This window comes from Eumetopias jubatus, unplaced genomic scaffold (genome assembly GCF_037043125.1).
Source record: "Eumetopias jubatus isolate StellerSeaLion01/CBP00866 unplaced genomic scaffold, mEumJub1_p1.0 scaffold_3, whole genome shotgun sequence".
NCBI lineage: Eukaryota > Metazoa > Chordata > Mammalia > Carnivora > Otariidae > Eumetopias > Eumetopias jubatus.
The window spans coordinates 106,521,494-106,538,467 of NW_028274809.1; the positions used below are offsets into that span (position 1 = coordinate 106,521,494).

At 40.6% G+C, this 16,974-nt stretch overlaps 1 protein-coding gene across 2 annotated transcripts in view; it reads left to right on the top strand.

Annotated features, from left to right (window-relative positions):
• CNTNAP5 (contactin associated protein family member 5) overlaps window positions 1-16,974 on the top strand; it is an 855,278-nt gene that overhangs the window by 465,526 nt on the left and 372,778 nt on the right. For both annotated transcript variants that reach the window (XM_028101360.1, XM_028101361.1), the window contains exons 9-10: window positions 13,531-13,680; window positions 16,522-16,693. In XM_028101360.1, coding sequence (XP_027957161.1) covers window positions 13,531-13,680; window positions 16,522-16,693 — 322 coding nt within the window. The remainder of the gene's footprint in view (window positions 1-13,530; window positions 13,681-16,521; window positions 16,694-16,974) is intronic.

Sequence of the window (16,974 nt, forward strand, 5' to 3'; positions counted from 1 at the left end):
CTTTAGAAAAAAATTACAACTATGTTCAAAAGGCTGTTAAGGTAAATAGCTATCTATTGTCTAAAGTTAGTTCTTCCCAGAACATTTTATTTGGTGGCTCCATTGACAGATTCTTGGGTTAGGTGGGATTTACACAAGATGGTGAGTCTATTGTCTTTAAGACTTCTTATATATTTTAGGTAAGTTTGCTTGTATAACATTATAAAATAAATAATCCACATCTATATATCAATAACACACACACACACACACACACACACACGAGTATTCATTAAGTATACAAGACATAAATGCTTAGTGCCAATTCCTTAGTAAGATTATCATCTAAGGACTAAGGGTGGTAAGCAGCATGAAGTACTACTAAGAGTCTATCTGCTTCCAAAGATTTTGCCCTGTATTATACAGCCTTTCCCATTCTGGTCACCCCATGCTCCAAACCCCACATGGAAATCTTGGGGCTGCTCTGGAACAGAGAGAATACCTTCAAGGTGTCCTGCTACACAGTGAGTCTTGTCATTTTTCCTTTCAGGAATCAGAAAAGATATATAGGCAAATCTTAAGTAAATGGACAAACACCTGGACTTTCTACTTTATGCATTATAAGCTCTCAGTTCTTTACTACATTCCATGAGGTGCTGTGTGTCACAGGGACTACTCCATTTCTCAAGTCCTCACCTGTCCATTGAGCAGTAGACACTCTGTTCTATTTTTTAATGTTGGAAATGGGTGCCATTTTAAAGACTCAGAGGGATGTTGAGAATGGAGATATTGTCTAAACTCATCTGAATTACTAAGAAAACAGGGAACTGTATAAAGTAAAGAATATCACCTGGTCTGTTTCTTTAGAGAATCAGGGAGGAACCGTTTGAATTTTGTGTGAAACATTAAATCGTCTAGAGAAAACACTGGCATCACTATAATTATTTTAAATGTGATCTGAAATTTCAATGTTATTTTTATTTTTCTGATGGGAGAATGCTGAGAATGAAAATGGAAAAGTGGTCTGGGGGCTTTAGTCATTAAAGTTTGAAATCTGCTTTTTCTACTGTGATGCTTCTCAAAGTGTTAACTTCCCACTGAAAAGTGAGCCTGGGCAAAGAGCTTGAACTCTGGCTTTGGCATTCGGGGCTCTGGCTTATTTGGGCTCTGCATCAATGAGGAATGTGAGTAACTCTTATTCTGTTAGACCTCATTGTCCCGTTCTGCTAAAGGAGAGAGTTGGTATAAAATTAGTAAAATCCCTTCTAGTCCTTTATATGAGTTCCTGAAGAACAAGAGGTCGACCCTTTTCCTTATTATCTTCAAGGAAATCATCAACCCAAGAGTCTTCTTTTGAAAACAGGGTAAAAGGTCTTCAATGGGGGTATGCAGGGCCAAGTCCCCTGTCAGAGATCATGTTTTTCAACTCCCAAAGTTGTGGTACATTTTGTGAAGTAAGAAAGGTGAACTTTGGGGTGCCTGGGTGGTTCAGTCAGTTATGATCCCAGAGTCCTGGGATCGAGCTCCATGTCCGGCTCCCTGCTCAGCAGGGAGCCTGCATCTCCCTCTCCTCTCCGCTTATGCTCTCTCTCAGTATCTCTGTCTCTCTCTCTCAAATAAATAAATAACATCTTAAAAAATAATGTGAACTTAGCCTTTGTCATAAAATGATTTTTGTGAAGGAGACTTGCATGTCCCAGAAAGGTCACACATGTGACTCTCAGTGACATGTATAGTTAGGAGCCAAAGATCCCAGTATGAGAAGTTGTTTTTTGGGGGAAACCTTCTTTAAACTGAACTAGAATAGAATGTGTGTGTGTGTGTGTGTGTGTGTGTGTGTGTGTGTGTGTGTGTGTGTGTGTGTTGGTAAGGGGGTGATCAGAATGTATAGGGTCTTCAAACTGTGTTAAGGGTGGAACAGTTGTAGGTACTGGAGCTATTACAGGTAGGGAGGAAGCAAGACAGAGACATGACAAGAATCTTTGAATATGGGATAGGCTTTCTTATAGTCAAAGTTTTTCTATATGTTTACATGACTGCAGAAAGTAGAACAAGCACAAGTAAAGTCAAATGGCATAAGGACCATTTTTGATTTTCCATTAGAGGAATAATCTATCCGGAGCTTCCCTTGGTATCACTAGAGGGATCAAACTCAGAGTGCAGTTCTCAGGATTAAGGAATGAGTAGAACCTGGGAGATGGAAGCTGAAGTCTCCAAGTTGAGAGATGTCAACCTAACAGCTGGGCACCACTGAATGATTACAAGTTAGAAAATGGAAACTAAAAACCAGTCCACAGGCACAGAACAGAATGCTTGGGCAAGAGGAAAAATAACAAGCAAAGATCCAGAAATCAACCAGATGCCATTGAAATAGCTTCAGTTAAGGCCAAGAGCTTGTTGAGGAGGCACTTCCAGCTTACCACATTTAATTCCTAGATACTGGCAATTATGTTCATCATATTTCCTCGACCACCTTATAACTTTCAGTATTTCTATATATGGCTTGAGTAGGAAGAATTCTAGAAAGGGCATTCCAAAAATACCAATTAAGCGATCCATTCTATTCAGCTATCCATTTTCCATACTTAGGAGACTTTTGTGACTAAAGATAAGATGAAATTCTGGTGGTATAACCTTAGGTCAGCAACCATGATGGATGTTTATATGATCATTATTTAACATTGACTGTTTAAATTAAATAAGTCCTAGAACTATGGTCAACACATCCCACTTATCTTTCAGAATGCATCTCAATTGATGTTTTCTCAAGAAACCTTCCCAAAGCCAGCCAGATGCCCCATCACCCAGCCTTCTAGTTCTTCTCCTGTGTAGCATTTGCCCTAAGGATGTGTGTATGTGTGTGCATTACTTTGCTGCGACTATGGAAAGCAAACGCCACAGACTTAGGAATTTATTTTCTAATTTTCTTTTAGGAATTTATTTTCATATAGCTTATAAGGACACTAGTCATATTGGATATGAGCCCATTCATATAACCTCATTTTACCTCCATTATCTCTTTAAAGGCCCTTGTCTCCAAATACAGACTTATTCTCAGGTACTGTAAGTAAGGACCGCAGCCTATGAATTTTGGGGAGCACCATTCAGCCTGTAACAATGTATATCAATCATGTATTTATTAATTGGTTGTTCATTGCTCCCCTGACCACTGCAGTGTAAAGTTTCATGGGAACAAGAACACTGACTTGCCTATCGCTATTTGCCCAAGGCCTAGTATAGCACCTTGCTTATAACAGGTTTTCAATATCTATTTGCCCAATGTATAAGCAACTGCCTAAGTGAATAAACCAGTAAGTCAGCCTCCAAAATAATTCAGAAGGAAGTAATTTTAACAGTGAAAGAAGAGTTAACAGTGACTTTTTAACAAACATTCATGTTACCACAATTATATGCTGCATAATGTGTCAAAACCAGGGATGAACTACACTCAGGGGAAGTAATAATTAGATAAAGGCCAGTGGAACTCCCAGAGGTCAGGGATGGCTGGGAGAGCTGCATCATGCAAGATCTAAGTGCTCACCCTAATACTTGTGGCCAGATGGTTTTAGGCTACAGCCCTGCAATTAACAGAGCTGCTCCCCAAATTTTGCCCTTTTTAATATAAGCCCTTTGTATCTAGCCACCATCTGCACATCAAGTAAACATGATAACTTTGTGAACTTCTTCTTCTGCTTCCATTAAGTTGTCATTAATGCCTCTGATTTCAGCTAAGATAATGTTGATGAGAAAATCCCATCAGCAAGGGCAAATACATAAATAGCCATAGGGCTATGACTGTCACAACACGCTGTCTGCTGAGCACAGAGTTCAAGTTTCAGAAGACAGAAATATGATGAGGCATGCTATTTCATGGGAAACTGAGAAAGGCAATTGCCTGAGCTTCAAGCTTTCCTGCAAAGGTTGGGAATGTTTACCAAAACAATGATCTCTTGGGCATCTGCAGCTTTTTCAAGTCTGAGTAATGACAGTGGGGTCATTTTATTTCTTAACTCACTCTTCCTTCTTCACCACTCATTCAAAAGAGGAACTGAGGGAGCTAGGTTTTTATTACTACATCGGAAAACTCTAATAGTCAAACTTGATCTCACTTCCTTTGCTCTTTCCTATTTTCTGCTTTGGTAATTCTCTCATATAATTCACTTTGCCTCCATTTAATTCAGGAAGGTTGGTGCTATACTCAGACTTGAGGATGGAGGCATTGCCCACCAGGAGCTCAAAGGCACAGTTGGAAGGGATGGTCTTGAAACATTTGTAATGCAAGAAGACACATGCTCAGGATAGTAGCAGAGCATAGAGGAGAGGAACCTGGATGATTGAGAAAATAAAGGCTTTCTAGGGGCAGGGGCAACACAGCTTGGTTTTGAAGAATGTGTAGAATTTGGTCAAACAAAGAGGGAAGGGAAGGATGTTCCAATCAGAAGACAGAAGTAGGAGATTTAGAAGTGTAAGAATCCACAGGTGACTCAGGATGACTGGGTCACAGAGGGCAAAGGAGGACAGAATATAAAGCAGGATTCTGGCAGGGACATCAGAGTTTGGGCTGTATCCTGAAGTTGATAGAGAAATATCTGTCTCTGGAGCTCAGCTCAAGTTTTACCATGTTGAATTTTGAGCTGACCAATCAGGCCTATATCAAGGAAACAAGGGGGTAACCATCAACCACAAATCCATCACATTTCCCTCTCTCACTCCAGGGGATGGCAAATCCAGATGTTTTCCTTGCTTACCCTGACCAAGGATTTTCAGGATCCAGGTTACCCTGACATATGCACCAGACTTTAACAACTAGGAAAGGTTTAACTTGTGATTTATGGCCCATGCACCAGGGAGACAGACCCTGCTGCTGACACTTGGCAGTGGAAATTCAGCTGGTGAGATGCTCAATCAATCAATGATCATTTGGAGAGGACAGGATGCTGCCCTGTTGATGCTGAGGGGTATACCAAAACAGAACTCAGATTCTGACCCCCAGGAACTTGTAATCTCATCGGGGAGATGAGACTTGCAGTGATGCATTGTTAATTAATGGTAAAAAGCAGTAAATTATATGAACTAAATCCATAGATCAGACAGCATAAGTTTTAGGAATTTGGGAGGAGAAATGACTATATTGGTCTGGTCAAGATCAACCTGCTTTGGGCGCCTGGGTGGCTCAGTTGGTTGAGCGACTGCCTTCGGCTCAGGTCATGATCCTGGAGTCCCGGGATCGAGTCCCACATCAGGCTCCCTGCTCAGCAGGGAGTCTGCTTCTCCCTCTGACCCTCTTCCCTCTCGTGCTCTCTATTTCTCATTCTCTCTCTCTCAAATAAATAAATAAAATCTTAAAAAAAAAAGATCAACCTGCTTTGTTCATTTCTTGGTTTATTAACTGATGCACTCAATCATTCGGCACTTGTTATATGCCCTGCACTGTGCTGATAGAAAGTCTAGTGACTATGATAGAAAGTCAAAAAAATGTATGCTTCCTAAGGCACCCGGGTGGCTCATTTGGTTAAGTGTCTGACTCTTGATTTTGGCTCAGTTCATAATCTCAGGCCCCTGAGATGGAGCCTCTTGCCAGGCTCCGTGCTCAGTTGGGATTCTCTCTCTCTCCCTCTGCTCCTCCTCCTGCTCTCTCTCTGTCTCTCAAATAAATGAATGAATGAATACATAAATAAATAAATCTTTAAAAAAAAGTATGCTTCCTGTCTTTATAGTTGAGGAGAAGAAGCTCTGGGGCAAATACTGGGTATGGGAGGATAGGGAGATTAGCTTGGATATTGGAGAGGTGGGAGTGGAGGCACCGATTAGGTAAGTGAATTCACTTGGAGCATAATGAATGCACTAGCCTAGCTGCAGTAGGGAATTTGTGTAGGAATATTGGGAAATGGGATATAGAGGACAGATGGAGACTTGATTATAGAAGCTGTACAGTTAAGATTGCTAAGCAGTTGGAGATTGGTTCTCTGGACTCCATGACCCACTAGAAAGACATTTGCTGTGAGGTGCTACTTAGACAGTTCAATCTAGCAAGCTGTCCTGTACCAGAAATAAGTCAGAGGCTGGAAAAGAGGGAGGCCATCTTAAAAATTCCCAGCTATAGTGATAAAGGATGGAATAAAAGCTGGTGAAGGCATCTGAAGAAAAATGTGAATTCAGTATACTGCATAGGGAAGGGTTAATGAAATTTCATAATTGATGGATAAATGGTACCCAGGAAAAACAGAACTCAGGATCTAAATCGTAGCATAATGTTACTAATAATTATAATATGCTCTTTTACGATGTGATTGACATTTTAAGACTGCTTTATTCAATTATTTATGTATTCCCCATTTTGTTCTCACAAAAATTGAAACTACCTTTGAACTATTAAGTAAAGGTAGATGTGACAGGATGTGGAAAAAAACAGCTGAATCGGGTTTTCTGGAAAAGATAAAGCCTAGAAACTTCCAAGTCAAGCCAGGCAATTCTGTCTCTTTTTTACAGATGAGGAAGTGGGTTTAGAGAGATTAAGAAATCTGTTTAAATTCCTAGAAATTATAAGTGGCAGGGCCTTGAGAAAGGGGGAAAAGGTGAATAAGGGTATCACAGAAATCCGTGACAAGTTATTTCCAGGATTGGAAATAGAGTCTTTGGGGACTCTCCTCTGACCTGGGCTGAATCTCTGCATGCTGACCTATGGCTGTAACAACTCATGCTTAGAGGTCCTGGGACAGTCCCTCTGTTTCAAAGGTTCTGTATTCAAACCATCCAGAGAGACATTGAAATAAGATGAAATCTAAAATGCAAATACCTGTTAGGTATTTAAGGACGAGAGAAACACAGAAAGAAAGTGTGGGTGAGAGAACACCAAGGCTCTGCAGCCTCCAAAATTATTTAATATGTCACTCTCAACCAATGGAGATTCCCCATTTGCCCACCCCAGGCTCCCATCCCCCTACACTCACCCAAGGGACTTTTGTCAGTATCTGGAGAAAATTTTGGTGCTGGGAGTGGGGGGCTGTTACTGATTCTAGTGAGTTAGGGGTGCTGCTAAGCATCCCACACAAGAGGCATAGTGTGTAACACCCTACCCCCATCAAAGAATTATCTGATCCAGATTATCCAGTGTCAGTGTTGAGGGACTCTGTTTCAAGGAAAATCTTACTTCTATAAAAAAGTTTAGGTCTTTCAGGATAGTACTTAACTGCTCTGAATCTCAGTTCCAACAAATGTGAACTATAAGTTGCTATGAAGTTCTCATTACAAAAAATATTTAAAAAGACATATTAAGGGGCCCCTGGGTGGCGCAGTAGGTTAAGTATCCAACACTTTGTTTTGGTTCAGGTCAGGATCTCAAGAGTCCTGAGATTAAGCCCTGTGACCGGCTCCTCCATGCTCAGCAAGGAGTCTGCTTGAAATTCTCTCTCTCTCCTTCTGCCCGTCCCTCCCTTTTTCTTTCTCTCTCTCAAATAAATAAATAAATCTTTAAAAAATAAAAAAAAAAGACATGTTAAATGCTCAATAACATTACTTATCTGGAAAAATAAAATCGAAGTAATTATTAGCTAGAATTCCAAGTTAGGTCTAAGTAGACATTCTAAGTTGACTTGCATTTAAATTCTTAGAGGCTAGAAGATCCACAAAAGGCCAGGACCAGAGTTTCAACTCTGTATTATCAAAATGGAAGTTTCCTTGTGAGAAGATGAACTGGTGTAGCCACTTTGAAAACACTCTGGCAGTTCTTCCAAAGATGAGCTATGGAGTTACATATGATCCAGCACTTCTACTCTGAGATGCACACCTAAGAAAATGGAAAGCTTAGTTCTACACAGAAATTTGCACACATGTTCACAGAAGCATTATTTATAATATCTCCAAAATGGAAACAACCCAGATGTACATCAACTGGTGAATGGATAAATAAAATGGGATCTAGGCATACAATGGAGTATCATTCAGATATGAAAGTATCCTGTAAAAGCTCCAGTGCAGGATGAACTTAAAATGTGTTAAGCAAAAGAAGCCAATCACAAAAAGGAGCCTAGTGTATGATTTCATGTATAGGAAGTTCCCAGGACAGGGAAACCCATACAGACAGAAAGCAGACTAGTGGTTGACTAAGGCAGGAGGTGAGGGGGTGAGGAGATTAAGGAGGTTATGGCTACATGTTACAGCATTTAGTTTGGGGATGATGAATTGCTTTAAAATTAATCGTGTTGATGGTTGCCTAACTCTGTGAATATACTAAAAACAATTAAATCGTGCATTTTAGATAAACAAATTTCATGGTAAGTGAATTTTATCTCAGTCGAGCTGTTCCAAAAATATAAATAATGAAACACAAGGTTGAATTCAATGGCAGAAAATAGAGTTTTGCCGAAGTTATTGGCCATCAGTTCCTGGAGCAAGGCAGGGCTGGCTTTGGAGGGGTGGAGAGCAGGAGCTCAGCCTGGATCCCCGACACCACCCCTTCAATTCTGGCTCCAACTCTACTAGCCACGTGAACCTGGGCAGCTCTCTTACTTTTCCTTTTAGTATCTATAGCATGAAGACAATAAAATTTGGCCTCTTGGACCATTGTAAGAGTTAGGAATTATACATTTAAAATGCCTGGCACATCGCAATATTTGGGATAGAATGAAAATATTTCCTATCCTTTATCTCAACTTAAACAGTTTGTTAGTCTTAAAAAAATAATCATAAAAGTTGTACATTTTGCTTTTAGAAACTGAAAATTCCACTACTCTCTATAAGAAAAAAGAAAACAACTAGTCATTCCAGGTCATTCTAGTATTTTCTCTTTGTAGTAATTTTTAACAAAATGGAAACCATAACCATATATACTATTTAGCCTGAGTTTTTCACTTATCAAGATGTCACTTGCATTCCTGGACATTATAATTTTTAATGCCTACATTATATTTCATATTATTAAATATACCATGTTTGATTTAGCTAACTTGGAAATATTGGTGGTTGTGAATTTTTGCTCTTAGAAATAATGGCATCATGAACTCTTTTCACTGTAAATCTTGGCTGTAGCTCTTGTACTATTTTAGGATTAATTCTTCAGAATAAAATTTATGGGAAATGAGGTATGATATCTTTAGGGGCTTTTTTGTTTGTTTTTTGATGTTGTTTGGTATTTTGCCTTCTAGAAAGAAAGCACAAAGTTATGTTGCCTGCAATATATGAAATTACCTGTTTCCCTCTTTATCCACTTACTTGGTATATTGGTTTTTACTCTTTGTCTGGGAGGTGGCAAATATTATTTAACATCACTTATAGGTCAGAAAATTTATATTTGTCATCATCCAACAATCTTTCTAGAAACCAAATCCCACATTTTAAGCCTGGTCTCCTAAACCGTATGAATGTTTAGAACTCCAAAGTGGCCCTAATTACATCATTTTACCACCAGGGGCTTTTCCCCATCAGGTGTTTCTGGCCTCAAAGCTAGTGCTTCCCCATTCTCTCCACTGAAAACTTCTGTTCTTTCAGAACTTTTTGTCTCAGGGAGGTTTTTCCCTAATTTCTGAATAATTAATAGCATTTAAACCTGTACCTTTAAAAAGAGAATCCTTAGAAACTAAACCTTGAAGAACCTCTAGTGCTGTTATTTTGTATATATTTTATATCTATGTCTGTCTATCTGTCTATCTATCTATCTATCTATCTATCTATCTATCTATCTATCTATCATCTATAGCTATTAACAGAATGAAGTGGGAAGGAGGACCCCAGCAGAAAACAGATTTTTAGAAGGAGATATGTCACTTTGCTTGCCTTGGAATCTGTTCCCAGCTCAGCTCCTCTAAAACCAGCCTTGTTTTTCCCAGCTTCTTTTCTTCCTCTTCGGAAACCTCAAATGGTGTACTTGTTAACCCAGGCTGCACAAGGGACTCTCTGGGGATCTTTGAAACTTCCAAGGTCTGGGGCTACCCTGAAGCCTGCCTCAATTAACCTGGTGTGGGGCCCAGGGACCTGTCTTTTCAGAAGCTCCCTGGGTGCTCCCTTTGTGTGGTCAGTATCAGGAACTACTGCCCTAATAATTTTCTTCAGAAGAGTGAAGATTTCACAGGGGCTCCCCCTGTAGGGACTCAGGACCATGGAGGAAAAGATCAAAAAGATCAAACCAAAAGGAAAAGCAGACCAGAAAAGAAAAAAGAAAAAAGAAACAAAGAAACAAAGAAACAAAGAAAGAAACAAAGAAAGAAAGAAAAGAAGAAGGAAAAAGAAAAACAACCAAGCAAACTCTCATTAATAACAATGTTAAAGAGAGCAAGTGGATAGTGAGGTGGAAAGGGGAGGGGACCCAGAATCAGAACACAAAGGCCAGTGCTCTGGCCCTGCCACTCACATGGATCAGACTTCTTCCTTTAGGCCACTTTCATCTGTAAAAGGAGGAGAGAATCTATCTCTGATTAGGTGCAACTCTCCCCTTGGCCTCTGATTCCTTCTTTACTTTAGCCCTGATGTTTAGTAGGGCACTGGGCCCTTAGGGGCTATTTTTTAAATCCTCTAAGTTGAATTATTTACTGACTCCAAACAGTCTATAGTTTGTCTGCAGATGCAGTCTCCTATATTATGCAAATACATTTCAATCAGCATGCAAATGAGAGTAAAAAGAAGTAAAGACCCACAGCTGGCTATGCCCCCCAAATGCCCCTGCCAGAAGTCAAATGTTCATCACCAGGAAACACCTGACAGAGCCTCTACCTCATTAGCAGAGTCCCTGTGGTTAGGACCCAAACTCTGGCTTTTGGGAGGAAGTAAAGCCGCCGGGTTGAGCAGCCCAAGCAGGTTTTCAGGGCTGCAGCGAAGACTGCTAGGGAGCTGGCTGGTAATGCAGGAGGGTCCCTTACATCTGGCCTGTTGTGAGCAGATGGGGCACAGCTGCCGTGGTTCAACGCAGCTGGGCCACAGCCTGGTGCTGTGCTTCTCCCTGGGCAGCTTCTCCAACCATCTGAGGGCTCAGGAGCATAAGCTTTTCAGTAACTGTTCTGAGAAGCCCTGCAGACCTCGGCTCTGATTTTCAGTGCTTGCTTCCCAGCTGGTTTCTCAGGGACTGCTCCAGTAGGCTCTACTAAGTCTGATCCCTTTTACCTCCAGGAATAGCTCTTAATCCATCTTGCTCTCCATTTGCACTGCTGCTACTTTGGCTGAAACTCTCATCATTCTGTCTCCTGGGGCCAGTGCTAGCAGGAGACCCCATCAGTTCTGCTTCCAACCTTGATTCCTCCCAGCTGTCTTCTGCCACCGGAGTCTTTGGATATGTACCTCCTGTCAGATCGTTCCCATGCTAAGGACCCCTCATGGACTCCCATTGTTCTAAAGTAGTGATTTTCATTTCTATCCATATATTAGAATCACCCAGGGAGCTTTTAAAAAATTCAGATGCCTAGGGTCCCATCCCCAAAGGTTCTGATAGAATTGGATTGAATAAAGCACTCTCCAGAATCATTTATCCAAGGAAATTATGGAAATGCATTCTTTTGTTTGGCATTCCAGGCCTCTGGGTGATTGGATCCTTTCTCACTTGTCTTCCTATTGTTCTCTCTTGCTTCTCATTCCAGACCTTTGCTTTTTTGTACAGTCTCTCTGTCTCCTGGACTCTTGCTCTATGAGTAGAGAGCTCTTGTGCATTTTTCAGAACTTCCCTGAACTGTCACTGTCTCTGCTGTGAAGCCTTTTTGGGATCCTCAAATGCCATTACTTAGGCTTTCTTTCTTCTCTGCTCCCATATTACTGCACCACCCAAAATAGCAAGTGTTTTTTGCTTGCTTCTTTGTTTATCCCACTACCCTGAACTCAAAGGACAGTATTCCAATTCTTATTGCATGCATCTCTTCCATTTAACGAGAGACTATAGACACTATCTGATGTTTCTCTCCACACTTCCAGATGGGAGGGGCCATTTTGTAGTTGCTGTTCTATCCACTTGTTTTAGCTAACATCATTGTCTACTTATGATGTGACATGAACTGTTCCACATGCCCTACTGTATTAACTACTGTATAATTTTCACAATGGTGTATAAGTACAATCATTTTCCCCACTTGGCTGGGAAGAAAACTGAGGCAATAAGAATAGGAAGGCCACTCAACACATAGCAGGGCACAACAGATGTCTATTGAGTGAAAACATGTGTGTCAATGTGCTTTTTTCACAGACACATCTTTGGGACTGGACTAGTAAATAAGACTGTTTCCTTCAGCAGGGACTTGGCATCTGACAGCCTTAATAGATATACACTTTGTAGAAGGAAATAGTCCCCATCTTCATGACAAATCACCAGATCAGTTTTCTCAATCAGATAGGCCAGCAGGGTAGTACACACCAAAGACATCTGGGGCATGAGAACAAGGGAGGAACTAACTTGTAATAAACACCTAATTCAGGGGTGCGTGGGTTGCTCAGTTGGCTAAGTGTCAGACTCTTGGGTTTGGCTCAGGTCATGATCTCAGGGTCATGGGATCAGAGCCTTGCTTTGGGCTCTGTGCTCAGTGAGGAGTCTGCTTCAGATTCTTACTCCCTCTCTGCCCCTCTATGTTCTCTCTAAATAAATAAATACATAAATAAATAAATAAATAAAATTAAAAAAAATACACAACAAAACACCTACTATGCCTGCAACTGTCTTAGGAACTTCCCTGCCTGATCTCAGTTGATCCTTTTAACGATCACAGAGTAGGAATGATGATCTTTGAAGATGATAAAGCCAGAGTTCAAGGAAGGTACTAACTCAGCCAGTGTCACCTAATTAGATAAAGAAAAATGTTGGGATTGAGCTGGTCTGTTACTTCCCTCAGATGAGAGGCTGTCTCTGACTGACACGTCATTAGATTTTACCATTCTTCATCTACTTTTGCCTTTAAGAACAGTTTATTTTTTCCTAAAAAATGCAGATAAGGCATTTGTGGAAAACTGTAAGGAAACTGAAGTCGCGGGGCACCTGGGTGGCTTAGTCGTTAAGTGTCTGCCTTTGGCTCGGGTCATGATCCCAGAGTCCTGGGATCGAGCCCCCGCATTGGGCTCCCTGCTCGGTGGAGGGGCTGCTTCTCCCTCTCCCACTCCCCCTGCTTGTGTTCCCTCTCTCACTGTGTCTCTCTCTGTCAAATAAATAAATAAAATCTTAAAAAAAAAAAAAAAAAGAAAACGAAAGTTGCCTATAACCCCACCACCCAGAGATGAAATCACCAGGGATGTTTTGAAGTTTTTTGTTTTGTTTTGTTTTGTTTTTTCCTTTCAACCTTTTACTCTGCATTTATATCAAGAGGTCAATTCACATGGCCAAAACTTTTGGTTGTAGTATACAGATAAATTTGTGTTTTCCCTTTTGTTTTGAAACCAAACGTATCAGACATGGTTCAGACACTTTGAAAATAATAGAATTAAAATGGTAAACAGAGGAAGAAAGGTAAAGTTTGTTTGTGGAAATGTGGGGCTTGTGGTTTAAGCACAAGGATGCACGGGGAGTGCAGCAGGTGAGGAGGATGAGCCCTACTTGCCTCAGACCTCCCCACTCAATCATCCCTATGCTTGCCTTTCCTGTTTCTTTTGCAGGCAGCAGTTTGAATGATGGCTTGTGGCATTCAGTTAGCATCAATGCCAGAAGGGACCGCATCACTCTCTCTCTGGATAATGATGCAGCATCCCCGGCCCAGGACACCACCCGCGTGCAGATTTATTCTGGAAATAGTTACTACTTTGGAGGTAAATTCTCCAGCTTTTGAAAATAAAGGAGGGAAGGAGAATGCAGTGAACAATTATTTCACCCCGATGATTTTTTTTTTTTGTCAATTAGGCCATTCACACGCACACACACATGCGTGCACACACACACACACACACACAACCATGGGTACCCATTCCCAAGCACAAAATAATGAGAAGAAAACTTTCTGACAGCTGTGCAAATATGAACTATGTAGGTCAGTACGGAGGGAAAAAAAGGAAAAAAAAATAGTCATAAGAGCCAGTGTTACATAACATGTCCAAAGGAGATTTTTGCAGCCATGCCAAGCTCTGTGATCACATTGGGAAGGAGAAAGTCAGCTGAAAACTTGGAGAATACGCACCAACAGTCAGCAGTATGTGCAAAAGGAAAAATCCAGGTGGGAGGGCACAATCAGCATGCTCCGCTTCTAGGCTATTCCTTTGCCGCTTTACTGTCTGAATCCCCTATCTGTTCCTTCCTTCCTGACATCCGTGTAGGCCATGTCAATGGAGTGGTGCTCTAAACATGGGGAAGGTTTAGAAGGCCCATGAACTTGTAGCTCCACGTGGGGCAGACAGCACAGATCCAGCTCTCTCCATTGCCGGGTGAATCCTAGGGACCTTCCCAATGACGAAAACACGGGGCAAACTGGAAAGGATGAAAAATATATGATTAGGAATTCACTGTATTTTTATGGATGATGTTCATTTGTATTTAGTTTTTTCAAGGCATTTCTTTCATTAAAATATTAGTATCTAATTTCCTAGTCACCTGTTGGTATTAAAGAAATAGTCTCTGAGAGTACACTCCATCACTGTGTGACCTTGAGCAAGACGTTGATGGTCCCTGAACTCCGTTATCTCAGACATGAGGAAGCAAAGCCAAATTGCTGGAAAACTTCAGTAAGGTCAGGGTTTAAGTGTATAGCCCAGTGCTTCCAACAGGGCAAGGAATGGACAAACTGGGCTTCGACTTTTATAAATATGGGAATGGACTAGACCTGTTCTCAGGTTGCTAATTCTTTTTCCATTAGGAAGCTTAAAGGAAGTATCATGTAAAATTATAAAGTGCAGTCTCTCAAATAGAATTTACAAATCACTTCTCTCATGTTATGGCATGTGGTTAGGCTTTGAAATACAAAACGGGCTTTGCACAGATTTAGCGTACATATCGGGGCATCCTGGAAGAGATGCAGCGTAGAGCAATATTTTTGTGGTTTGATTTTAAGGCCCCAGGAAGAGCCTCTGTCCTTCATTCTGAATCTTCCCCGTGTATGCAAGGACAATGGATTCCTCCAAGAAGGGAGAACTTCCATTCGCTCTAAATGGTTTTTGGGTCTTACCTCATTTAATTCATGGGGTAACTTTGTGAGATAGGCAATTTTAGCCCCATTTCACAGATAATAAGACTGGTGTTTGCTGAGATGAAGTCACTTGTATAAATATTAGGACCAGGATATACTGCCAAATCTGTGTTCTCCACACCCACTAGGTTGGGACAGCAAAGGGATGCTAGCGAATGTAGCATAAAGGCTGCAGAAGAAGGTTCTCAGTGGCCCCATAGGTACATTTCACAGACAGCATAATTTTTGCACCACATGCAATGTTTCACCAACAGAGAAAGAGAAGCATTCTTGTACTTATTTCTGGGGAAAACGATGTTCAATAATGATGGCATCTGAAATGCCTCAAAGGGGAAATGTCTCCTTCCCCAAGTTTAGGGGGCACTGGGTTTATAAAGTGAAGATTTATCTGTGATTTAAACAGTATTTAAAGAAGCGCCCCACACGTAGACTGTAAACTTAAGGGAGGTGAAAAATGAGTTTGAGTAATAATAGTCAACTTACATAAATTCTTTCTACAGCTTCAATTAGAACTTGTAGCATCTCTCTTCATTTTATAGTGTGCCTGTGAGCTGTTAACCAGCTGCTGGGCTTCAGCCCAGCAGTGACTGTCTATTAGAAATGGCTGAAATAATTCCCAGTTATTTATGGGTTATTGCCATGTTTTCAAGCTTGCATTCCCATATGCTCTGAACCTATTAAAACCATCGGGATAGAGTTTATAAAGAGCACAAGCACTCGTATACCTACGTTGCTCTGTACCTGTCTTAATGAGAAGCAGGTATGTCTTGGTTGCAAGCTATGCCTAATCAGTATGCAATGCGGTTTTTTTTTTTTTTTTTTTTTTTAAGAACGCTCTTTAAAAAGGTATGGTGTTAACCTTTCACGTGTGCTATTACAGCCCTATAACTATGTGCATTTAAACCCTTAGTTCCTTTGGTGCCAGGATTTGCTTTGTGCAACTCTTCAAAATTCCAGTTACATTCCTTTGTGTACCTTTCTCAGGAACTAAGCCTGTTAATGCTAACAATTAACCAGACAATTACTTTGCCACCATCCTTACCCAAAGCATAATTTCCTTTGAAGGTGTAATTCAGAATTGAATTGTGCATTTAGAGCATGTTTTGAGACAGAACCAAAATTCCCAAGTAGTTATAATATGTTGCCTCCTTGGGATGAGTGAAGTATACCACGCAACAGAATGGTGGATAGCTTACCAATAGGCGAAAAGAAATAGGAATGAGATAAATGTTATAGTATTGGTATTCCCTTTAACACATTTTGTTTTCTGCTCTGTACAGCGATTGAGTATGCCCCATTTTGTACCAACTCCATCCTTTCTCTGAGAATGCTAGGATTTACAACAAAAATGCGTGCACTGCTGTGAATGAAAAGGCCCTGAAATAATTAGACCTCCAGGTCCTCCATCAATAGGTCGCCAAAGAAATGACTGATCATTTCAGTATTCTTCATTTTTTTTTTCTCTGTCCCACAGGGTGCCCTGACAATCTCACCGATTCCCAATGTTTAAATCCCATTAAGGGTTTCCAAGGCTGCATGAGGCTCATCTTTATTGATAACCAGCCCAAGGACCTCATTTCAGTTCAGCAAGGTTCCCTGGGGAATTTTAGTGATTTACACATTGATCTGTGTAGCATCAAAGACAGGTAATTATTGTCTCTTCTCTGTTCTCCCACCCTCTTCCCATTCTCACTGTTCTAAATATGAGTTTCTTTAACCAAAATTCTAATCCACTGACATTAGCCATATTAGACATAATTGAGTTGCCTAATGGAAAATATTTCTGAAAGGATTTCAGGCCCAGAGAAAAATGGTTTAAATTAGTTGAGTCTCTCTTCATGTTGACTTGCAGTAAATGGGATATGCAAATTAAATCAAAATACAAATTTGTGACAGGATTAAAATTTTATGCATAAACAACATTTGA